Source organism: Phacochoerus africanus, chromosome 7 (genome assembly GCF_016906955.1).
Source record: "Phacochoerus africanus isolate WHEZ1 chromosome 7, ROS_Pafr_v1, whole genome shotgun sequence".
Taxonomy (NCBI): domain Eukaryota; kingdom Metazoa; phylum Chordata; class Mammalia; order Artiodactyla; family Suidae; genus Phacochoerus; species Phacochoerus africanus.
This window is the reverse complement of record NC_062550.1, coordinates 3,930,518-3,956,479: the sequence shown is the minus strand read 5'-3', so window position 1 is coordinate 3,956,479 and position 25,962 is coordinate 3,930,518. Positions and strand designations below refer to the sequence as shown.

General features: G+C 46.4%; 2 protein-coding genes across 3 annotated transcripts in view; one reads left to right on the top strand and one right to left on the bottom strand.

Annotated features, from left to right (window-relative positions):
- Positions 1 to 16,385, bottom strand: part of SMC1B (structural maintenance of chromosomes 1B) — a 94,038-nt gene extending 77,653 nt beyond the window's left edge. For both annotated transcript variants that reach the window (XM_047785995.1, XM_047785996.1), the window contains exons 1-2: positions 16,232 to 16,385; positions 1,640 to 1,828 (exon numbers count right to left, since the gene is read on the bottom strand). In XM_047785995.1, coding sequence (XP_047641951.1) covers positions 1,640 to 1,828; positions 16,232 to 16,340 — 298 coding nt within the window. In that variant the 5' untranslated portion in view covers positions 16,341 to 16,385. The remainder of the gene's footprint in view (positions 1 to 1,639; positions 1,829 to 16,231) is intronic.
- Positions 16,386 to 16,499: 114 nt separating this feature from the next.
- RIBC2 (RIB43A domain with coiled-coils 2) lies at positions 16,500 to 25,366 on the top strand. Its single transcript, XM_047785994.1, has 7 exons — positions 16,500 to 16,797; positions 17,585 to 17,666; positions 19,393 to 19,737; positions 20,633 to 20,751; positions 21,809 to 22,036; positions 23,865 to 24,031; positions 25,132 to 25,366. Exons 1-7 carry the CDS (start codon positions 16,684 to 16,686, stop codon positions 25,208 to 25,210), a joined length of 1,134 nt encoding a protein of 377 aa, XP_047641950.1. The 5' UTR covers positions 16,500 to 16,683; the 3' UTR covers positions 25,211 to 25,366.
- The last annotated feature ends 596 nt before the right edge of the window (positions 25,367 to 25,962 follow it).

Below are 25,962 nucleotides of genomic sequence, written 5' to 3'. Positions count from 1 at the left end.
TTCTCTTTTTTTTTTTGTCTTTTTTGCTGTTGTTGTTGTTGTTGTTGCTATTTCTTGGGCCGCTCCCGCGGCATATGGAGGTTCCCAGGCCAGGGGTCTAATCGGAGCTGCAGCCACCGCCCTACGCCAGAGCCACAGCAACGCGGGATCCGAGCCGCGTCTGCAACCTACACCACAGCTCACGGCAACGCCGAATCGTCAACCCACTGAGCAAGGGCAGGGACCGAACCCGCAACCTCATGGTTCCTAGTTGGATTCGTTAACCACTGTGCCACGACGGGAACTCCAACATATACAATTTTTATTTGACAATTATGTCTCAATAAATATGGAAAAATGAACTTATAGTGGCTTATTAAGAAAAGAAAGCAAGCTTGGGACTCTGATTGAGATGGAGTCTTTTGATTAAAAAACTCAAAGAAAGTGAGAAAAATAACCAATAAAGAAACATCTAGGTGATAAAGTGGTAAAAAACTTAAATTATACATTAAGGTAGACGCACATAATAATAAGTATTTCTAAAATTATCTATGATTGAATTTGGGGAAAGTTGTACATTAGAACATTAAAACTGTGTTCTAGTGGCAGAATGGAAAGAAACAACAACAAAAAACGAAAATAAGAAACATCTGTTTATACAAGCTCTGTAAACTCCTAGCATAGGTAGAAAAAATATAATTAAATAAATCTTGATTTGTTTTGTCAAGAAATACAGGGATTTAATGAACAAATCAAAACAAAACAGAGATTCGAATATTTCATTCAACTTGCTTTTGGTGGTAGGGACAGCTTTCTAAACAAACCAAAAACATGTGCTGAATTATTCCACCCTAGGAAAAGCAGATGCTCATACACAGAGGCGCTCAGGAAGGGCTTTACAACATCACTGTCTTTGAGGCAGACTCGCTCCTTCATCGTAACCTACTAACCAGGGAGAAGAATGTTACTCAGCAGTAGGGAATTTGGGAGTCCCCATCGTAGCTCAGTGGAAACTAGCATCCATGAGGATGCAGGTTGGATCCCTGGCCTTGCTCAGGAGGTTAAGGATCCAGCATTGCCACGAGCTGTGGTGTAGGTCGAAGACTCGTCTCAGATCCAATGTTGCTGTGGCTGTGGTGAAGGCCAGCAGCTGTAGCTCCAATTCGCCCCTAGCCTGGGAACCTCCATATGCCGCAGGTGTGGCCCTAAAAAGACAAAAACAACCAACCAAACAAACAAAAAAACCAAAAAACAAACCCCAAACAAAGAGTAGGGAATTTGAATAATATGCCTGCTTAAAGTCCAGTGGAGAATCAGACAAGTTCTATCACCTGCTTCTGAGATCTGCTACCCAAGATAAAAATAAAAAACAGGAGTTCCCGTCGTGGCGCAGTGGTTAACGAACCCGACTAGGAACCATGAGGTTGCGGGTTCGATCCCTGGCCTCACTCAGTGGGTTAACGATCCGGTGTTGCCGTGAGCTGTGGTGTAGGTTGCAGACGCGGCTCGGATCTAGTGTTGCTGTGGCTCTGGTGTAGGCTGGTGGCTATAGCTCCGATTCGACCCCTAGCCTGGGAACCTCCATATGCCGCAAGAGCGGCCCAAGAAAATGGCAAAAAGACAAAAAAAAAAAAACAAAAAAGAACAAAAAAAAACATACCTCGGATAATCCTTGTAAATGTTTTCTCTTCTCCACTTTCCTCCACATACACAATTCTCACACTTGCAGAAGAAGAAACAGGTTTGCCAATATGTGCCCCATGAATAAGTTCTTGAATATTTTTTACTCTTAAATTAGCAATTTTTTCTCCCATGACAAAACTAAGTGCATCCATTACATTAGATTTTCCTGGGGAAGAAAAGAGAGAAAAAGTTATTTATTCTTAATGAAAAAGAACCCTTGCCCAGAGCCAAAGAGACCAGGTTACCAATGTAAGTGAAATAGAGGCGGTCACACGTCTAAATAGTACTGTCTTTTCTATATTCAAAATGCATGTTACTGAATAATTTTATGTAGATTACTGGTTTCTTCTATGCAGCTATGGTAGAGTATTAAGTGTTCAAAATTTAAGGAGCTACATACATGAATCTAGGAGTTTCCGTTGTGGCTCAGCGGAAACGAATATGATGAGCAGCCATGAGGATGCAGGTTTGATTCCTGGCCTTTCTCAGTGGGTTAAGGATCCTGTACTGCAGTGGGCTATGATGTAGGCTGCAGACCAGCTTGGATCTGGCATTGCTGTGGCTGTGGCGTAGGCTGGCGGCTACAGCTCCGATTTGACCCCTAGCATAGGAACCTCCATATGCTGCACCCTAAAAAAATAAATAAATACATACATACATGAATCTAAACCCCAGCTCTCTCCCACTATTAAATATCATACCGTGGCAAATCATTTAACTTCTCTGAATTTCAGTTATCCCCACTTCATAAATTTTAAGTATCACATTTTTCTTCCTTCTTTAGGGCCATACCCTATGGCACATGGAAGTTCCAGGGCTACGGGTCGAATCAGAGCTGCAACTGTGGCCTAGGCCACAGCCACACCAGATCCAAGCTGCATCTGTGATCTACATCACAGCTTGCGGCAACACTGGATCCTTAACCCACCAAGCGAGGCCAGGGACCGAACCCGCATCCTCACAGACACCATGTTGAGTTCTTAACCTGCTGAGCCACAGTGGGAACTCCACATATATTTTTTTAAATGGCTATCTATCTCCAGGATTTTCCCAAGGCCTGGACTCAGGTTGCTAGAATATTTATGACTGGTATGAGTTGGTAGTGCAGACGAATTATAAAGCATGTCCAAGCCTGCTATCCTCTGAAAGTCCTGCTTACCAGCCTGGCTGGCATGATAGGATTTGATTTGGATTTGGATTCCATGAGAATTTCCACCACTTTCTGACAAGAATGTTTCACTGCACCTAAACCGTTTATATAAACACTACGATTTATGCTGAATACTTGCTTTCTTTCTAGGAGTCTGGAATTTTGGTGTGTGCTAGGCAGAGGTGCCTATGTGGCTATACCCCAATCAAAACCCTAGGCGTTGAGTCCTTGATGAGGTTCTCTGGTAGACAACATCTCACATGTGCTGTCACAACTGGCTGCTGGAAGAATTAAGCCTGTCCTGTGCGACTTCACTAGGGGAGGATTCAGAGAACCTTGTGCCTGGCTTCCTCAAGAGTTCACCCCATGTACCTATTCTCTTGCCTGAGTCTGCTTTGTTTCCTTTCAGTCATGACAACTATGCTGAGTCCTGTGAGTCCTCCTAGTGAACCATCAACACTGGGGGAAGTCTTGGAGACTCCTGACCCAAACGGCAAATTGTTCTCCAACCCTGAGCCCATAGTTTGTTCTAAGACAGTATCCAAGATGCAGGGTCCTCTCAGCTACCACTGTTTCTATTTAATTTCTTTTCTTTTTAATGTTCCTTCCCTCATATCCAGAAGAAATTTAAATTTCTAGTGGGAAAAGTTACATAAACAAGAAAATACTGCCAGTCATTGGAAATATGGCATGGTTTTATAAGTCCATGATCTTTCTAAAAAGAACTAGATAGTAAAATGCTGTAGCTGTATTTAGCTAAGTCTGTTAATTAACATGGTTTTTTGGGTTAACTGATAGTCTGAAGATTGAGAGCTATTTTAAGATAGTTACATATATAGGACCAAATCAACATTAATTGAATTACTAAGTCTGACAATAACACAATTAAACAGAAAATGGTTTTGGTCAACCCTTATTTAAAATCTGCCCAAAATGAACACTTCCCCAACCAGATTCATTAATTTCATTAATTCTTCCATGTGCTAGGTCATAAGGATACAGTACAAGAACAAGACAAAAAAAACCAGCCCTGTCTAATGAAGGTTATGATCTACTAAGAGTGTCAAACAATAAACGAAAAAGAATTACGTATTATAGTAAGTATCATGAGGAAACAAACTGTTGAAATAGAGGGTAACTGAGAGAGGTGACTTCAGATAGCTTGGTCAAGGAGACATTTATTAAATGCCTATCTGTTGGCTAATGTTAGCTTAACAACGCTTGTTGAGAAAAATGGATGAATGAGCAAATAAATCAAGTTAAGTTCTGTAATGGTCAGAACAGGAACCTCTGCGATTAATAATTCAAAACCAACATCAGGAAAATAAGAATTCTGAAAGAGTTACCATTTTGGCTTATCATCACTTGATGAAGATGGACCAAATGGTCAAAGACACAAAAATTAGTTCACTTTCCCATCTCAAAACCTCAATATCTGACACTCAACTGCCCTCTTACAACACTGCCCTCTTACCAACAGCTGCTAAGTCCCTTTTGATTTTGATGCTGCACGTCCCTTCCATTCTGCTCCTCCATCCACCATCCCTTCTCGTTATTCAAGACCGCCTAACTCCCACGAGCCTCGTAGCTGGACTCAACCTTCACTCTCTGGCCTCTTCACATTCATTCAAACACTGATGGAACATCTATTAATCAGGCATTCTACCAAACACTGGGCTTAAAGAGAAAGAGTGTGTAGGATTTTCCCCTAAGGTGCTTACAGGGGGGGAATATGATCAATTTTTTTTGAACCCTGTTTTGTGCCAGACACTCCATATGTTATTTCATTCAGTCTTCACAATAATCCTATGACGTAGGTATTTAATTTGCATTTCATAAATTAAAAAAGCAGAGGCTCAAAGTCAAATCATGTTTTGGGGTTAGGTGTCTGATATCAAAACCTATACTCTTCCCACTCAAAGCAGGAAATTATAACTTACTACAAGTTCTAACACAAAATTAACACAAAGAACTATAGAAGCACTTGGGGGGGGGGGCCTAATTACTGGAGACTCTGAGTAGGCTTTGTAGGAGATAATTCTGGGCTGAGTTTTAAAGGGTAAGTAGAAGTTTGCGGAGGTGGTGGTGAAGGTAACCAGAACCACTCCAGGAAAAGAGAATGCTTGGTCACCGGTACAAATGGGATAGCAAGGTTCCATAAGAAAGAGTAAGTGATTATATAGCAGTGACGCCAAGCTTGCAAGGTTAGGAGGCATAAAAGAGAAATCAACTTTATGCTTAAGATTATGTGAAACCATGAAGGATTTTAGGAACAGCAGTGACTTTTTCCGATATATTTTATAAAGATTTCTGAGACAATAACCCACCAGACAACCGGGCAAAGGAAATGAAAGGGCAATTCAGAGAAAGAGAAATACAAAGGTGCTTAACCATACGAAAAGATACTTGAACTCAGTCATAATAAGAGAAATGTAAATTAAAACTGTTTTGATTACCATTTCTTATCTACTAGACTGGCAAAAATCCAAAAATTTGAAAACATATTCTTTTGATGCAGCAAGAGGGAGACGAGGCCTCTCATTAAATTATTCTTGGGAGTACAAAATGATCCGACCACTATGGAGGGGGGAATCTGGCAACAGCTAACTAAGTTATAACCCCATTTAGCTTTTGAACTGACAATTTCACTTCTAGGGAGCTATCTCCCTGATACAGATGCAAAACTACACAATGGAGAAGTTCCTGTCATGGCTCAGCAGTTAACAAACCCAACTAGTATCCATGAGGATGCAGGTTGGATCCCTGGCCTCAATCAGTGGGTTAAGGGTCCGGCATTGCTATGAGCTGTGGTGTAGGTCACAGACATGGCTCGGATCTGGTGTTGCTGCGGCTGTGGTGTAGGCCGGTGGCTACAACTCCAATTCGACCTCTAGCCTGGGAACCTCCATATACTGTGAGTGCGGCCCTAAAAAGACAAAAGACAAAACCAAAACAAAACAAAAACTACACAATGGCAAAAACACAATTATACAATTCATTATAGGTAATTTCTAACACAGAAGGACTGAAAACAACTTGTGTTCAAAAATTAAAGGAATATTTGATTTTTTTTTTATTTTTAAATTTTTTTTTGCTTTTTAGGGCTGGACCCACGGCATATGAAATTTCTCAGGCTAGGGGTCGAATTGGAGCTATGGCTGCTGGCAGCCACAGCCACAAGGGATCCAAGCCACATCTGGGACCTGCATCACAGCTCAGGGCAACACCAGAACTCTGACCCACTGAGCGATGCCAGGGATTGAACCCGAATCCTCGTCGATACTAGTCAATTTTTTTTCTGCTGTGCCACAATGGCAACTCCAGAAAAGTCTATTTGAAATAACCACGTAATAGCCACAGAAAAGAGAAATCACACAGCAGTAAGAGAATAGAAGAGGAAGTAGGAAATGAAAAGTACATAACAGTAGACAGTAAATTAAAAAAAAAACGAATACAGACTTATTTAAAGAAAAAGTGAGGGGTTGGGAATAACAGTATACACATACTTGGGAGAATTTGCAGAAAGAAACAATAAAGGATCATTAAGGAACTAATGGTTATGTACAGAAGGTGAAGAAGAGCATGGACATGGACATGGAGAACAGACTTGTGGTTGCCGAGAGGGGGGGAAAGGAGTAGGATGGACGGGGAGTTTGGGGTTAGTAGATGCAAACTACTGCATTCAGAGTTGATAAGCAATGAGATCCTGCTGTATAGCACAGGGAACTATATCCAATCACTTGTGATAGAACATGATGGAGGATAATGAGAGAAAAAGAATGTTATGTAACTGGGTCACTTTGCTGTACAGAAGAAATTGATGGAACGTTGCAAATAAACTATAATAAAAAATTAAGGAAAAAATACCATAAATGAAAACAATCACAAACAAGTAAACTTAACTGAGTATTACATTGGTAACATAGGCATACTGAAATGATTCATTTCAAGGGATTCTGGATCACAGGATTGTGACCGTACATTCTCAGTAGAATCCATTCTAAGGACCAAAAAGAAGTACAAAGGAATTTTAAATTTCCTTTAGTAGCTTTATTGTTTATAATGTTATTGGTAGTTTAAGGCATTTTTTTATATTGTACATTAAAGCAAATAATTATACTAGTCATGTTAGGAAATAAGATTTTCAGGGTAAGGAAAAATATTTACAATGACAAAAGTCAAGGAACAGTGAAAACACAGTTAAAAATGACCAGCACACCAGTCAGAATGGCTATCATTAATAAGTCCACAAATAACAAATGCAGGAGAGGGTATGGAGAAAGGAAACCCCTCCTACACTGTCGGTGGGAATGCAAATTGGTACAACCACTATGGAAAACAGTATGCAGGTTCCTCAAAAAACTATAAAACTACTATATGATCTAGCAATCCCATTCCTGAGCATATAACCAGACACAACTTTCATTCAAAAAGATAGATGTACCCCTATGTTCATGGCAGCACTATTCACGATAGCCAAGACGTGGAAACAACCTAAATGTCCATGGACAGATGAACGGGTAAAGATGATGTGGTACATATACACAATGGAATACTACTCTGCCATTAAAAAAGAACAAAATAATGCCATCTGCAGCAACATGGATGGAATCAGTCATTCTCATACTTGATGAAGTAGAAAGATAAAGACAAATGCCATATATCAGGGGGTTTTTTTGTTTTTGTTTTTTTTTTTTGTCTTTTTAGCACTGCCCTCACGGCACATGGAAGTTCCCAAGCTAGGGGTTGAATCGGAGCAATAGCTGCCAGCGTACTACCACAGCCACAGCAATGCCAGATCTGAAACGTGTCTGCGACCCACACCACTGCTCACAGCAACACTGGATCCTCAACCCACTGAGCAAGACCAGGGATCAAACCCGTGTCCTCATGGATACTAGTCAGGTTCGTTATCCGCTGAGCCACATTGGGAACTCCTCATGTATCACTTATATGTGGAATCTAAAATATGGCACAGATGAACCTATCTACAGAACAGAAACAGACTCACAGACATGGAGACAAACTTGTGGTTGTCAAGGAGGGGTGGAGGGAGTGGGATGGACCGGGAGTTTGGGGTTAGCAGGTACAAACTATTACATTTGGAGGGAATAAGCAATGAGGTCCTGCTGTATAGCACAGGGAACTATAGCCAATCAGTTGATAGAACATGATAGAAGATAATACAAGAAAAAGAATGCATATACATGTATGACTGGGTCACTTTGCTGTACATCAGAAATTGACAGAACATTGTAAATTGATTGTACTTAAATAAAAAATTTTTCAAAACCCAAATGGAAAACATCAGCGTGAACTCAATTTTTAAAAATTACTCTAACATGAAAAGATGCTCAAAGTCACACTAGTCCTTAGGAAAATGCTAATCAAAACTACAATGAAAGGAGTTCCCATCATGGCTCAGTGGTACTGAATCTGACGAGTATCCACGAGGACTGGGGTCTGATCTCTGGCCTTGCTCAGAGGGTTAAGAATCTGGCGTTGCTGTGGCTGTGGTGTAGGCTGGCAGCTGTAGCTCTGACTCACCCCCTAGCCTGGGAACTTCCATATGCTGTGTGTAGGGCCCTAAAAAGACACGACAAAAACAAACAAACAAAAACAACCCTACAATGAAATGCCACTTCACATCAGTTAGGATGGTGAAAAGAAACAAGACAAACTACAGGAACAACTACTGGTGAAGATATGGAAAATTCTGACAATGGGAATGTAAAATGATGAGTCACATTGAAAAACAGTCTGGCAGTTCTCCAAATTGTTAAACAGAGTTACTATAGGATCCAGAATCTCCACTTCTAGGCATATCCCCAAAAGAAATGAGAAAAAAAAATCTCCACACCAAAACTTGCACACAGATGTTCATGGCAGCATTATGGTTTGGTCAAAGAACATTTTGAAGTCAACTGAGGAAATCTAAACTAGAGCTATACATCAGAGAAAATGAATGAGGAAAAAAGGTGCGGATAACTGTCTAAAAAGAATAAGTTAGACAATAGCATGTACTGTATGATCTCATTTTCATGAAAAAAAAAGTCTGCAAAGAAAAACATCTATATGGACATGGCCTCAGGTATTACAGTAGTACTCTCTGGTTTGTGGGAATACATTTTACTTTTTTTTTTTCCTTTCTTTTTGGCTGCCCCCAAGACTTATAGAAGTTCCTGGACCAGGGATCAAATCCAGGCCAGAGCTCTGACCCTCTCCACAGATGCAGCACACCAGATCCTTAACCCCCTGCACCCCTGGGTCAAACCAGGTGGTAAAATAAGCTGGATCATTAACCCACTGCACCACGGTGGGAACTCCTGTTTCAGTTTTTTACTCTAGTTTCTAACTTTTTACAATGTGTGTGTGTGTGTGTGTGTATATATACATATATATATATATACACACACACATATATATACATATATATACACACACACACACAGATATTTTTTTACAATGTGTGTGTGTGTATATATATATACATATATACACACAGATATATACACACACATATATAGTTTTTATAATAATAAAATATTATTTTTATGAATTCAACAGCCATTGTCTAAAATGTTTAAAATGTTTAAACATGTTTAAAATTGTCTAAAATGGTTTTTAAAAAATAACACTTTTTTCCAGAGTTCCCATTGTGGCTCAGTGGAAATGAATCTGACTAGCATCCATGAGGACACAGGTTCAATCCCTGGCCTTGCTCAGTGGGTTAAGGATCTGGTATTGCCGTGAGCTGGGGTGTAGGTCGCAGATGTGGCTCAGATCCCTCTTTGCTGTGGCTGTGGCATAGGCTGTCAGCTACAGCTCTGATTCGACCCCTAGCCTAGGAACCTCCATATGCCGCAGGTGTAGCCCTAAAAAGACCAAAAAAAAAAAATAATAATAACAACATTTTTTCCTGATTAGAACAGTAAACCATTCAATATACGGTTCTGGAAAACAGAAAAGTACTTTTTAAGTCACCTGAAAAATTACACCTTCTGGAAAAAAACTGTCGATGGAATACTGAATTTTGTCAAATGCCTTTTCCTCAAGAAAATAAAATGGATCTTGTTTCTTGAAAGAACAAATGAAGATTACTCTGATAGCAGTGTGCCATATGGATTAAAGTAGGGTAAGACCAGAAGTTGGGAATTAAGCCAAAAGGTGACTGCATTAATCCAAGGAAGAAATAAGTGACAGCAGTGGGAATGGAGAGAAAGGGATGAGGCTATTAAAGAGCAGGACTGGGATGATTGGCAATATATTGGCTGTAAGAGGGAGAACTTATCAGGGTTGACGGACAGCTTATCAAGCTAGTAGGAAAAAAAAAAAATTTGGAGTTCCCGTCATGGCACAGAGGAAGCGAATCCAACTAGGAACCATGAGGTTGCAGGTTTGATCCCTGACCTCACTCAGTTGGTTAAGGATCTGGCATTGCCGTGAGCTGTGGTGAAGGTTGCAGACGCGGCTCAGATCCTGCATTGCTGTGGCTGTGGTGTAGGCTGGCAGCTTCAGCTGATTGGACCCCTAGCCTGGGAACCTCCATATGCCACGGATGCGGCCCTAAAAAAAAAAAACCTCAAAAACTAAGGTAGAAGCCACATGAAATCCTGGGAGAAAGGGATACTAAGTCCAAGGAACAGCAAATGCTAAAACCCTGAAATGGCAAAGGGCTTGGCTGTGTAAGGAAAGCAAAAAAATAAAAATAAAAATAAAAAAAACCAAACCATTCTGACCTGAGCATAGAGATTATAAAGGGTTTTGGGGATCACGGTAAGAAATATCAATTTTATTCCAAGTGCAAGATGGGAGCCACTGGAGTTTTAAGTTGGGGAGTGCTTTAATTTATATCCTGCTGTGAGAAGGCACTGCACAAAAACAAGCAAGCAAGCACAAGGACGTGCTAGGAGATTATAGCAATAGTTTAAATGAAAGCTCTAGCAGCTTTGACTCTCCCAGTGAAGAGTGGCAACTGGATTTAGGATGTATTGGGTTTAGGATGTATTTGGGATGTATTGGATTTAGGATGTATTTCAGAGGTAGAATCATTAGGATTTATAGACAACTGGACAAGGAAAGTGGGGTATGGAAGGTAAAAGCAGAAATCAAGAATTACTGTGGGCTTCTGGTCTGAATATATGAGTAAATGTCGCCCCTTACTAAGCTGGTAAAGATCTAGGAAGGAATAGGTTTGCTGTTTGGTAGAGGCGGGGAGAGGAAATTACTCTGCCTGATTATACTGTTTTAGATGTCTACTAGAACTAGGAAACCAGATGCTGAACACCATAGGCTGGAAATATAATTTCCAAGTCAGCAGCATAAGGATGGGACTGGCTAAGACCACCTGGGGGGAGAAGAGAGGGAAGAGACAGGACACACGCCCAGGGGGCGCTCTAGCGCTTAAGAGATCTTGAGGAGAAGCAGCCAATAACCCGGGGGTGGCCAGTGGAGCAGAGAAAACCTTGTTGGTATACTCGAGAGAGTTCAGAGTGCGAAGTATTTTATGATAGAGAAACGAAATGTGATCCACCTTGTCCCTTGACAGCAAGGCCTTCTCATGACCAACTTCTTTAAAAAAAAAAAAGTCACCCCCAGCATTTCCTACTCCCTAACCTTGCTTTTCTTTTCTCTTTAAAAATTAACACTTTAATATTCGGTATACTTTTCATATTTGTCTGTCTCTTTGCACTTGAATGCCAGTTCTATAGGGGCAGGAATTTTTTTTTCAGGACCACACCTGCAGCATGGAAATTCCCAGGCTAGGGGTCCTATTAGAGCTGCAGCTGCTGGTCTATGCCACAGCCACAGCCACAGCCACGCCAGATCTGAGCCATGTCTGCAGCCTACTCTCCAGCTCACAGCAACACCAGATCCTTTAACCCACTGAGCCAGGGATTGAATCCACATTTTCATGGATACTAGTTGGGTTCATTATACCTGGGCCACAGTGGGAACTCCCAGGCAGGATTTTTACGTTAAACTCACTGATGAATCCCAAATAACCAAGAATAGTGCATGGCACACAGTAGGCACTCAATTTTTTTGTGGGGGCGGGGGGGCTATGTCCGTGACATACAAGACTTCCTGGGCCAGGGACTGAATGAGCACCACTGAAGTGACAACGCCAGATCCTTAACCTGCGAGGCCTCCAGGGAACGCCTCAATGATTTTTACATGAATGAAATACTGCTGAAATGTCAAACAAGATGAGAATAAGGAATTGGCCACTGATTTTAATAAGATATAGCTCAACGGTGACCTAGATTAAGGGTCATCTTAGTGGCGTTTGGGGCTAAAAACTGAATTGAATGTATTGAGAATGGAACTACAGACAGATTTAAGGGGGCGGGGCAATAGCCTAAGAAGACAGTGAGGTTCAAGGGACATTCCCCCCCATGCACTCAATTATAAAATATTCAAACATACAAAAACTTCATAGGAAACACCCATACATTTACCACTAAATCCTACCGTTGAACACTGCACTATACTTGCTTTTCACACATACGTCCATCCTCAGTGTCCTGAGAGTGTTAACAAGGCATGTATCTATTTATGCCAAAGAAAATTATCCACAAGGGAAAAAAGATAACAGTTCAAAAGAGAAAGAGGACAATTACAAAAGCCAAGAATTGAGGAGGGGACAGGATCCAAAGCACAGTGGAGAGGATGGCCTTAGATTCAGGCACCCTTGTGGTCGTCCACGGTTAAAAATCCTTCAAAGTCTAACTTTTTTTTTTTTCCCAGAAAGTTAAATACAAACTCTTCACTCTGGCAAGGATTTACCCAATAGGATTCCGGTCTATGCCACTGCTTCCCTGCATGTGCACTATATTCCAGCCAATCTGGACTACTACATGTCACACAAATAAACCTTTCACAAACCCCTGGAAAAATACTCTTTACTCTCTGAACCCAGCACAAATGCCAACTCCTGTAGAAAACCTTTCCTAATCTTCACTCCTCGTCCATAACTGCCCAAATCAGATGTTGCACGTTCCTTGTTTAAAGTTTCATAAACAGCGTTATGTGGCTTTCTCTTTCAGTTACTGCATCATTTTCTTCTACTCTGTACACCTTCAGAGCAGGAGCTGTCTTAGTCTATACATCCTCTTCTGCTCCTGCTTCCTTATATGCAACAACTATTTGCTGCATCTGAGTGGAAAACATGAAGGATGAAAATGTTCTACCACTCATAAAAAGCCCCAAATTAAGAGTTTACTAAAAACACAAATGAGAATATGTCAAGTTTGGCAGGTGGTGACAATAGGAAACTACTACAAAAAATATAACTAAAGTATAACAGGAAATGAGCATGACAAGAAGTTATTAATTGGTTTAACAAAGTCTATCTGACTATGCCAATAATTCTGTAAGATTAAAAAATTATCTACCAAAAAATGTTCAAATGACTATAAATGGAATATCACCCATTACATCAGTCATGGGTAAGTTCCATGTCGAGTTTTGGCCTTCAAATTGCAGAGAGAACGTGAACATCTTAGCAAAACTCAGTAATAAGTTAGCAAACCAGAAATTTTTGTTGTGGAGAAGTGGTATAGAAGGCAATGCTGGACTCTTGCTTTTGGAATGGATTTGCCATGAGATCCTGCTGTGTAGCACTGGGAACCATATCTAGTCACTTTTTTTTTTTTGTCTTTTTGTCCTTTTTAGGGCATATGGAGGTCCCCAGGCTAGGGGTTGAATAGGGGCTGTAGCCACTGGCCTACACCAGAGCCACAGCAATGCCAGATCTGAGCCACGTCTGTGACCTACACCACAGCTCACGGCAACGCCGGATCCTCAACTCCCTGAGCGAGGCCAGGGATTGAACCCGCAACCTCATGGTTCTTAGTCAGATTCGTTTCCGCTGCACCACGACAGGAACTCCTATATCTAGTCACTTATGATGAAGCATGAGAATGTGAGAAACCATGCTGTACAGTAGAAAGTCGACAGAACACTGTAAATCAGCTATAATGAAAAAAATTAAAACACTTATATTAAAAAAATCCGTCAACAGATGAATGGATTAAGGAGATGTGGTATATATACACAATGGAATATTATTCAGTCATTAAAAAGAACAAACTAATGCCATTTGCAGCAACATAGATGGAACTGGAGACTCTCATACTAAGTGAAGTTAAGTCAGAAAGAGAAAGACAAATGCCATATGATGTCACATATCTGGCACCTAATATATGGCACAAATAAACCTTTCCACAGAAAAGAAACTCATGGACTTGGAGAACAGACTTGTGGTTGCCAAGGAGGATGGGGAGGGAGTGGGATGGTCTGGGAATCTGGGGTTAACAGATGCAAACAATTGCCTTTGGAATGGATAAGCAATGAGATCCTGCTGTGTAGCACTGGGAACTACATCTAGTTACTTGTGATGGAGTATGCTGGAGGATAATGTGAGAAAAAGCATGTGTGACCGGGTCACTCTGCTGTACAGTAGAAAACTGACAGAACACTGCAAACCAGCTATAATGGAAAGAATAAAAGTCATTTTTAAAAAAAGGCAATGCTGAAATAATCCATAACTTCCTTTAGCATAGCCTCTAAGCTGCCAGTGATTCTCAAGAGGGGAGTTGAGTTTCCAGGGCATGTGGATCTAGGGATCTAAGGAGGGGCAAGAGGAATTTGTAAAGGCATTTTCACTACCATCTTAAGGTATGTTAGTAACCATATGTAGTTTTAAATTAAGAAATGAGATTATTTTGAAACACGTTTGGCACTAGTTTAAACAAATTCCAAACCCCACTTTAACAGGATCTGGAGTGGCAAGGGGCATGGAGTTCAAGTGGACTGAATGAAGTTCAAGACCCTGTGCAGATACTCCAAGTACCACACAGTTGCAGCCGTGAAATGTAACTGAGCTGCCTTCACCTAATCGCCAGTTAAAGGGTGAAAATCAGCTGGTGGTGGGTTCAGGAACTTCCTGATAAATGAGTGGAGAAGATCAGTGAGGGTTAACAAGGCAGCAGTGATTACACTAATTATCTTTTCAGTGTTTTCTGGTAACGGAATACAGTGAAAATGAGGAAATACATTACACAGAAGAGGTAAGGAAATCTTCACATACGTGACTATTTCTAAGCTCAGGTGTTCCTTCACGTATACTAAGTGCATAAGAAAACATGAAACAGCAGCTGCTTTATAAGGCAATAGATATTTCAAAAGGCTTCTTCCCCCAGAATGATATTCCAGATCTGTGGGACAGTGTCCTATTCATGTCTGCCAAGTTGCTTAATGCACTGAGGCAAGTTATCTTTTTTTTTTGGTCTTTTCAAGGAGGTTCCCAGGCTAGGGGTCTAATTGGAGCTGCTGCCGCCGGCCTACACCACAGCCACAGCAAAGCCAGATCCGAGCCACATCTGCGACCTATGCCACACTCATGGCAACGCTGGATCCTTAACCCACTGAGCAAGGCCAGGGGTCGAACCCACGTCCTCATGGTTCCTAGTTGGATTCGTTTCCATTGTGCCACCACAGGAACTCGGCAAGTTATCTCTTGACTCAAATATGGTTCCCGAATTAAGAAAGGAAATCCGGGCCAAAAGAGCCAAAAGGAGACTCCAGATTTAGGGGAAAAAATACTCTCCAGGGAACCATCCTTTTAGGCCGTTCTCTGCCTGCTGGGGGGTCAGTACCCCACTACCTCCCATCCCAGAGCCGAGGGGAGCCTGGCCAGGCCCCAGCTCCAGTCCAGGCTCTGCCACTTACTGGGCAACCTGGGAAAAGTTACATGGCCTCTCTGGACCTCAGTTTCCCCAACTGTAAAATGGGGATCATACACCCTGGTGAGGATTAAACCAAAACAGCGGTGCCACGAGTCTGGAAAAAGCTCCCTAAACGTGGTCATTGTCCCGATATATATCGCCGTGCCGGTTCCCTGGAACCACACGGCGGCTCGGGCTCCCCGGAACCGATTCCTTCCTCCAGACCGCGCTCCCACTCGCTTTCTGGGGGGAGAGAGGGAGGCGGGTGGAGAGCAGAGGCGACGGGGCTGAGGGCAGGAGGAGAAACCGCCGGGCAGGGGAGCGGGGGCGACGCGAGGAGCGGCCAGGGTGGGGCCCCGGGGTGGGGGTCGCGGTGCAGAGCGGGGGGGGGGGGGAGGGGGCCGAGGGTGGGGTCCCGGGGGTGTGGTCTGCGGGTGGGGCGCTGGGGGCCGAGGGCGAGGGCCGGCTCCCCGCCCCCTTCAACCGCCCCCCAACCCCGGGCAGAGTCTGACCGTCGCCCCGACCCCGGTCCCCGAGCTGGAGGGCGAGGGGCGGGCGGCGGAGGTGGTCGGGGCCCGCGGGGCAGCAGCCGCCCGAGTCCAGGCCGCGAGGCCACCCTCACGACCCCTGCGGGAGAACCGGCCCGGACGCCGGGAACGGCCGGCAAGCGTTCCAGCTCCCAAGTTACCGGAGCCGTTGGGGCCGATGATGCAGGTGAACCTCCTGAAGGGGCCTATGACCTGGCGGCCCCGCCACGACTTGAAATTCTCCACAAGCAGCAGCTCCAAATGGCCCATGGCTGCGCCCTCCGCGCCTCAGCGGCGTCCTCACACGCCGGCGGGAAAAGCGCGGGAAGGGCCTCGTGCAGTCTCGCGAGACTAAAGCCAGAACACGCGCGAGCGCTGCGCTGTTCCTTAGCAACCGGAGTTGTTTACGTTTCCGAGGGAACCCGGTCTCCACAAGCCCGTCGAAGGGCAGGAAGAATGGACTGAAAGTCTCTGGAGCAGGCGCGGATCCCACCGGCCCAGCCTCCTAGGGAACCAGCCTCACTTAGCTTGAGCTTGTTTTATTTTTGTTGTCTTTTCTTTTTATCTCGTATGTTTTAAAAACCTCTTGGAATTTCTGGGCGATTTTGCAGTCATGGAGGTAGCTCAGCCCAAGGACCTGGAGGAGGACTTTGGCCAGGCTAAGAAGAGACATGCAGAGCTGTGCAGGCAGAAACGGATCTTCAATGCCAGGAACAGGATCTTTGGGGTGAGCCCCTCCAGCCCGGAATGGAAAGGGCGAACGGGGGCAGCTGAGGGGCACGAGAGGCGGGCTGCGGGAGGCAAGAGCAGACAAATCCTTGGAGTGAAACTTTTGATCCAGGTACAGCTGCAAACAGCTCCAGACCTTGCCTGGAAGAATAGTTCGATGTACTGACTTTGCTGAGGATGGGAGAGACCTGAACAGACCGAATAATGCCCCCTATCTCTTGCCAGGCAGGCAAATTGAGTCCTGCAGCAGGGAGGGGGCTTGCTGGATTTAGTGGCGGAAAGAGACTGGACACAGTTCTCCTCTCTCTGAGCCAGATTTTCTCTATTGCCAGGAGCTCCTTCCAGTCCATTCATTTGACAAATGCCAGTGGAGTTCCTCTTTTGTGGCAGACCTGAGCTGGGTCCAGGAGATGAGGAATAAAGCAGTCCTGACCTTCACAGCCCAGTGGAGGAGGCAGGCATTAAATGGTCTCGTTACAATGCAGTGGAGTCAGGGTTGCCAGGGAAAAGAGCGCAGGGTGCCAGGGAGCACCAGTTGAGGCTGGGAGAGGGAATCGGAGAGGGCTTCCCAGAGGAGGTGATGCCCAAGTAGGGTTCTGAGAATGAGGATCTATTGACTAAGAAAGGGAGAAGGAACTTTGGGGAAAGTTAAGACAGGCTGAAGAACTAACTTCTTCAAAAGCATCAGAGTATGAAAAGTTCTGATCTAAAAAGATAAGTAGGAGAGTTATTAACTGAATAAAATTATCCGGCTATACTTCTCTCCCTTGGTTTTCCTTTCCCAGGGAGACATAGACGCCTGGAATGTTCAGGTTTGTGACCAGAAGATAAGAGAAGCAACTGAGAAAGCTAGACAGGAAACATTTGGTGAGTGTCCCCTGCATGGCCACTTAGTGGTTCAGGGCTGTCACCCTTTAGACCCCTCACCTTATTTCCTCACATATGTACAAACTTGTTTTCAAGCTCTTCCTCCTTTTAAAATGTCACAATTTCTGGGAGTTCCCGTCGTGGCGCAGTGGTTAACGAATCCGACTAGGAACCATGAGGTTGTGGGTTCGGTCCCTGCCCTTGCTCAGTGGGTTAACGATCCGGCGTTGCCGTGAGCTGTGGTGTAGGTTGCAGACGCGGCTTGGATCCCGCGTTGCTGTGGCTCTGGCGTAGGCCGGCGGCTACAGCTCCGATTCGACCCCTAGCCTGGGAACCTCCATATGCCATGAGAGCGGCCCAAGAAAATGACAAAAAAAAAAAAAAAATCTAGTTTAAAAGTAATTCAGACTTAGAAAAATGATATAACAGACATAATACATACCCACCACCGATTAGATGTTAACATTTTGCCAACCTGGCTTTAGATATCTTACGTTAAGAATACTTTTTTTTTTTTTTTTTGCTTTGAGGGCCGCACTCCCAGCATATGGAAATTCCCAGGCTAGGAATTGGAGCTGCAGCTGCCTGCCTTTGCCACAGCCACCTCACATCCGAGCCACATCTTCAACCTGCACCACAGCTCACAGCAATGCCAGATCCTTAACCCATTGAGCGAGGCCAGGGATCGAACCCACATCCACATGGATCCTAGCTGGGTTCGTTAACCACTGAGCCACGAAGGGAACTCCCTGGATATATCCTTTTGCAACATTTAAAAAATTCAATGGTCTATTTTGGAATTAATCAGTGATCTACATACAGAATATTCATTTTAATTGCTTTATAGTATTTTGTTATATGAATTTTAACCACAATTACTTTATTACCCTACTGGTGTCTGATTTAGATTTTTTCCAGTTTTTTAAATAACTGCAAATAATGTTCATGACTGCCCTGCATTATCACCCTAAGAGTAATTGTCCCTGGTGTACCTAGAAGTGGAATTGATGGGTCACAGGATATGTGCTTTTCAGTTTTATGGGATATTGGCAAATTGCCTTCCAAAGGTATAAGTGTTCCAAGTCACACTCCCATAAACAGTAAACAAGAAATCTAAAAAAAAGGAAGAAAGACAAACTTAAGAAGTTAAAAAAAAAAAAAGAAATCTTTAGTTCCCCATATTCCTACTAATATGTGCTATTATTAGCATTCGAAGTATTTCACCAATTCATTGACTGTTTCCCATCTTGTAAGACTCATAATTTTTTCAGTTTATTGATCACTCGGGTTTCTTTATAGTGGTTTGCCTTTTCCCATCCTTTGCCCCTTTTTTGGTTGGATTGCTTGGTTTTTTTAAATTGTAATATAGGTGCTTTTTATATATTCAGGATACTAACCCTTTAATGGTTGTGTTACCTTTTTGGAGGATTGTATTACTTTTAGAATCACTAAAAATTATTATTATTATTATTTTTTGGCTGCACCCACGACATGTGGAATTTCCCAACCTATGCCCCAGCCACAGCAAGGCTGGATGCTTAACCCACTGAGTGAGGCCAGGGATCCAACCTGAGTCCAGGGATCGAACCTGTGTCCTCATGGATCCTAGTCGGGTTCGTTAACTGGTGTGCCACGAAGGGAACTGCCTGAAAATTCTGTTTAAAGTGGATTTAAATTTATTTTCCCCTCTGAACCTTACGTTATAGATATGCTCTGTCTCTTCTAGCTGCTGAAATGAGGCAGAATGACAAGATCACATGCATATTAGAAGACCGGGCAAGGAGAGATAGGAAAAATCTCTGTAAAGCTATCAATGACTTCCAGCAGAGCTTTCAGAAGCCAGAAACTCGCCGTGAATTTGACCTCTCTGACCCCCTTGCCCTTAAGAAAGATCTTCCAGCCCGGCAGTCCGATAATGATGCTCGGAATACGGTGTCAGGAATGCAGAAATTCATGGGAGAGGATTTAAACGTCCATCAGAGGAGGAAATTCCAAGAGGAACAAAACAGAGAATGGTCCTTGCAACAGCAAAGGGAGTGGAAGATTGCCCGTGAGGACCAAAAACACGCCGGTGAGGGACAAAAAAGACCAACGGGTCTCAGTACCTTCTTCAGCAGATCAGGAGTTCCCATCAAGGTGCAGCAGAAATGAGTCCGACTAGGAACCATGAGGTTGTGGGTTCCATCCCTGGCCTCTCTCAGTGGGTTAAAGATCTGGCGTTGCCGTGAGCTGGGGTGTAGGTCACAGACGTGGTTCAGATCCCACATTGCTGTGGCTGTGGTGTAGGCCAGCAGCTGTAGTTCCAACTGGACCCCTAGCCTGGGAACCTCCACCTGCTATGGGTGCAGCCCTAAAAAGACCAGCTCCGTTCTCCTAGTTGACCAGGCCCAGCCCAAGTAGCCTGGGCTCCTCCCTTTCTCTCAAATGCCACACGCAGTCCAAGAGCAGGTCACCTCAGCTTCCCACCACCTTCACCAGCACCACTCTGGGATAAGCAGCTAACATCTCCCAACTGGAGGACTGCAGTAAAACCCCTAACTGGTCCCCTGGCTTCTGCTTTGGTTCCTCTACCGTCTCTGCTCCATCCAGCAGCCAGGATGACTGTATTCAAAGTTATCTACTCAAAACCTTCCAAAAGCTTCACTCAATAAAAACCAAATTTATTTCAAGGACCAGCAAGGCCCTCACCATCTGACCGTATCTCCCACCGTGCTGCACCCTACCTCCCCAACCCCACTGCTAGCGCTGCAGACATTACTAATCCATAGCAGACATTACCCATCCATAGACATGATTGCTGACATTCGTGCCAGGAACCCACTGAAGAGCTTCACTTGCATGAACTCATCCCAGTCTCCCCACAGCCCCCCCATGCATCCTCTTTCTTTAGACGGGTGCAGGATGAGAAGCAGGTGCATGAACAGACACGTGCATGCAAGGTTTGATTGCACTTTGCTTCTTTTCAGAGGATCTCTACTTGGAGACCAGGCTGCAGTTTGATGAAACAGCCAAGCATTTACAGAATCTGGAAGGCACCACCAGAAAGGCGGTTTGTGCAGCTGTGAAAGAATTCAACAAGAACCAGGTACACCCCAGGCACTGTCTGGAGGGGAGGACAAACACACAGCCACCTCCTGGGGCACCCCAACCTCCCTGGCTCACCAATCATGGCCATTCCTTCTAATCCCTGCAACAATTAGCTGCTCTTATCAGTCATCGTGTTCAACATCCATATCGGGAGGGCATGATTAACCCACTTTAATTGATAAAGAAGCAGGCTTCCTGGGGGAACTGACTTTCTTAAGGACGCCTGAGTCCTAACCTGATCTGCTTTGGCAGATTCCAACCCTGGACTTCCAAATATAGCAAGTCCAGGATTTGAATCTGGGCCTGTCCAGCTGCAGAGCACAAGCTTATGTAAGGTGGTAATGTGGCTTTTGTAACCTGGTTCCCTTGTGAGTCCCTGCTGGGCACCACTGGCAAAGTGCCCTGTCCGTTGGTTCATTACTAAAGAGAACTAGGAACACTGATAAATGTCTCTGAATCCATCTCCTGACTTTACTGAGAGAGAACTGCAGCCCAGACAGGGGAGTGACCTGCTCCAGGTCACACAGTCAGGGCCCACTCCCTCCACCCATCACCCTCTAGGGAGCTGGGATTGGGCCAGGGATTGATCTCTCCTTGGGGCTGAGGTGACCGGGCAGTGGAAGCGCCTTTTAGGAATCACCACTGCTGTGAACCGGGTTGGTCGTTCTCTGTGGCTGGTTGCTGTCCAAGGGTGACCAGGGCCACAGACCCCATCTGGGGGTGGGTGAGGCCAAGCCGAGGGGACACAGCCGCCTAAAAGGGGGAGGCAGCTCCCCGCTTTGGCCAATCGCTGCAAACCAAGACCCTCAGTGACTATGCACATGACCTGAGTCCTAGTGATTCCCGGGGCCCAGCTCATTCCCCCGTCATTGCCCAGGCAGCTGATGGAGGGTCCGAGGGCCTTTCCACCTCTGTGCCTGACAAGGGTACCTCCCTAGCCACCCATCCCTGGGGCCCTTCTTCCTTTGGGGGCAGTGAGACAGGCCAGCCTATGGGGTCGCTGCATCCCACTGGAGTCACTCAGAGCAGCCTCCTTAGCCTCTTTCGCTGTGCAGGCCTTGGAGTCAGCGGAAAAGAAACGTCAAGAGAGAAAACAGGAAGAAGAGGACAACTTGGCCGAGATCACCAACCTGCTGCGTGGGGACCTGCTGTCGGAGGACCCGCAGCAGGCAGCCAGCTCCTTCGGGCCCCATCGCGTGGTCCCCGACCGCTGGAAGGGCATGACCCACGAGCAGCTGGAGCAGATCCGCCTGGTTCAGAAACAGCAAGTCCAGGAGAAGCTGGTGCCTGCCCACCCCCACCCCCGAGCCCCCAGACGCAGCTCTGGGCTCCCTGCCGCTGCCTCAAGCATCTAGTTGTAGCCAGTGTCACACTGGCCCTAGAAGCTGTCCGGGTTCTGGGTGGCGGGAGGACAAGAGCTGATTTATGCCCCCATGCCGAGTGCTCGGGAGGAGAGGGGGCTGGGGGCGCTGGGAGGGAGGAGGGTCCTCAGGGGACTGAGAAGTGGCTTTGGGTCAAAGCCCTGAGGAGGGGAGGGGACCCTGCCCGTGTCTGGGGAGAGGACGGGGTGAATGGCAAGGGCAAAGCCTCGAGGCAGGACCCCTGGGTCCAGGACCACCCGGACCTGTTCACATGGGAGGAGCCTGGTGGCCGAGGTGGGAGGAGGGGAGGGCAGGGCCTGGCAGGCCACTGGGGAAGACCGTGCCTTTTCTGGGACTGCGCTGCGGGGCTCTGGAGGGGTCTGAGCAGAGAAGGGACAGGATCTCCCGCCCGCTGCTGGGTTGAGGGTGGACCTAGGGGCCCAGGCGGAAGGAGAGAGCTGGCTGGGGAGGCAGATGAGGTGGTCAAGTGAGAGCGGGTGCTGGCAGAGGCCGGGGCCCCAGCAGCGGGGGTGCTGAGAGGCAGTTGGATTCTGGATCTGTTTGGGAGGTAGAGCCTACGAGATGGGTTGAAAGGCTGGGCGTGGCGTTGGAGAGACAGAGGAGTTTGGGAATCCTCCAGGCCTTCTGGCCTGAGCAACGAGAAGCATGGAGTTGGTGTTTCCCGAGACGGGAAGGGGGTGGGAGGAGCAAGTCTGGAGGGAGCTTGATGGGGAGCGGGAATCACAAGGGCCACGTGGGACACGTGGGCGGTGTTCTTCAGGCGTCTGTGTCCGTTAAGCATTCAGTCGAAAACCCCAAAGAAAGGAGCTCCCGGCAGTAATGAACCCAACTAGTATCCGCGAGGATATGGGTTTGATCCCTGGCCTCGCTCAGGCAAGGGGGTTGCCGTGAGCTGTGGTGTAGGTCACAGACTTGGTTCAGATCCCGTGTTGCTGGGGCTGTGGCATAGATCAGCAGCTGCAGCTCCAATTCGACCCCTAGCCTGGGAACTTCCATATGCCACTGGTGCGGCCTTAAAAAGCAAAAGAAGAAAGAAGGAAAGAAAGAAAGAAGGAAGGAAGGAAGGAAGGAAAGAAAAAAAGAAAGCAAGCAAGCACAAATAACACTCTCAGCATCACCAAAGAGCTTCAGAGAAATGCAGGTTCTCAGGCCCCTCCCCAGACCTACTGAGGCTGTATGGGGCCCATCGTCTGTGGCCTAGCAAGCCCCCCACAAGGGGACCCCTACACTGGGGTGACAGCTGACAGACTGGAAAGGGGTCTTCCAGGGGAGGCAGAATCGCTGAGAGGCAGGGAGAGGGAAGGTGTTGAAACCACTCGGAATTGTGGCAAGAAGTATCGGAGGGGTTCTCAGACCTGGGGAGGATGGGCGGGGCTCCTGGGTCAGCAGGTGGCCGCCCCGCCAGGGTGAGGGGGCAGGCATGGGGGAGGAGCAGTGGCCTGCACCAGGAGATGGGGAGAAAGCCCCTGGGGAGACTCTGCTGTCTCCTTCAGGCCTCAGAGGGCCGGCCCAGGCCTTCCAAGTTGGGGAAGCAAGTGGCTGGGCCACCAACATGATAGCAGGTGCAGGGGACGGGGTGGGGGGCGGTCGTGTCTCCTCCGATTTCCTGCCTGGCCTTGCTCACCTACCTGCCCCCAAGCCTCAGTTTCCCCATCTGTAAAATGAAAGGGCGGCTCTCCCAGGGCTCTTCTGCTGGGGCAGGGTGCTGAGTCCCGTCTCCTCTCCCCAGAGGCTCCAGGAAGAGGAGCGCCAGCGAGACATGGACTGGGACCAGCAGAGGGTTCAGAGGGCTCGCGCCACCTTGCTGTCGGAGCGGCAGCTGCAGCGCCAGCAGCGTGCGCTGCGCAGAGCCCTGGACGGCAGCAACCTCAGCCTGGCCAAGGAGCTGCTTTTGCAGTGAGTGTGGGGCGGACGCTGGGGCGGGAGGAAGTGAGCGGAGACGACAGGGTGGAGGGGTGGCAGGCAGAGGGGGTGGGACCAGGTCAGGGTCAAGGGGCATTGTGTGCACCGTTGAGGGGATGGGCGCTGGCACGCTGCTGTGCCCGTAGAACAGGCACCATCCTTTCTGGGACCCCTGCTCACCCCCCTACCTCTTTCCCACCCAAAGGCTCAGGACCCTTGGGGTATATTTCCCCATAAGCCCTGGAGCAGCAGTGGTTGGGGCGATGGCACAGCCTCCTGGTAAAGAGGAAGGGAAGAAGGGCTCCGAACTGGGAAGCCAGAGACTAAGTGCTGGGAAACCACTGGTCCCCAGACAGACCGGGGGCTGAGATTTCACTGTGCCCTCATCCTGTAAACACCCCTCCGCAGGCAATCCTCACCTAGGCAGGGTGACGCCCAGTGGGCTCAGACACGGGTGATGGAGTACCTGGAGGGCACGGGAGCCCCGGGGAGGGCACTGAGTGGACCTGAGGGAGACATGGCCTAGGACAGTGCCAGCCGCCCACCGCAGGGAGGGCTCTCTGGGCAGAGAGAGGGGCTCCCCAGGCAGAGGAAGGGGCTCTTGGGCTGCCTGGAGTCTCTTCTTCATGACAGACATGCCCCAGGAATAGTTCAGAGTTCCAGCTACAGAAAATGTCAAATGCAGATCAGCAGGTGAACCTGTCACTAATAAAACACATTATTTATTTACTGACGTATCTATCTATTCATCAAGCTCTGGCTTGAACTCAGAAGGGACCCTCCAGTATCTTTTCCAATCAGGTGTCTGTTGATCCGAAGGTCCGTCATTGGGGCTTAAGTAAGGAGCATTTGAGAGATAATCTCACAGAAGTCAAATGGGATGAGCAAATGCCCTATAATCATGGAACTTGCAGGTAGCTCCCGTGTCCCTAGACTGGTCTGTGGGGACGAGGTGACAAAATGCCCCCTCCTTCCCCCTCGAGCTCACAGGTCGGGGATGTGTTCTGTGTCCTATAGGAATAACACACCGATAAAAAGAATATTTAGGAAGTCAGGCACCTGCTGATTTATTTTTCTCCTTGTTTTATTATCAGGAAAAAATATATGAAGGAAATCTATACAAATCAGCCCACTGAAGATTATTTCACACAATTTAATACAAGAAGTCGATAATGAAAAGGCCACCTGCCTTCCTGCTGAATTGTATAAAGTGCTGTACCCTTAAAGAGTCCCATGTGTTAAAAAAAAAATGCGCTTTGGTCCAGAAGGACCCTTCAACTTAATTTTTCCACTGTCGTCAAAACTTGATTAAACCTCTCCCTGCATTTCTGTGAGGAGCAAGCTTGTCTGTTCAACTCAGCTCAGACCGTCTCTAGAGCAGCTCTGGGTGCTGTGGATTCGGGATGAAAGCCTGCGTGTTATTCAGACTCTCAGTTCACCTGCTGCAATTGCCAGCACTCACCAGCATCATTCTAACCCCCTTCACCTGGATTTAACCACTTTGGTCCTCACAGCAGTCAGGGGTGGGTATATTTATTCCTCATTCTCTCCAGGTGAAGAGCCTGAGCTATAGACACCGATCAGTGACTTGCCCAAGGTCACACTGACCCCGGGATTAAACCTGGACAGTCTGGCTCTCACCCCCTTCTCTCTCCTGGGTCCAGGTAAGCGGACCCAAAACAAGAGTGACTCCCCAAATGGAAGTTTATTTCCTCCTCTTGTCAAAGTCCAAGCTGAGCAGTGCCACCTCTGTGCTCTGCCACCCTCACCCTGTGGCCCAGGAATGCTCCTTGGGCTCCCACCGTCGTGCACTTCACAGCAGCAGGGAGGAGAAAATGGGAAGGAAGTGGGGAGGGCAGCAGCAGCACAGCTTCAGGGTGGCTGGGGAATCGTACATTTCACCTCTGCTCACATCCTATTGGCCA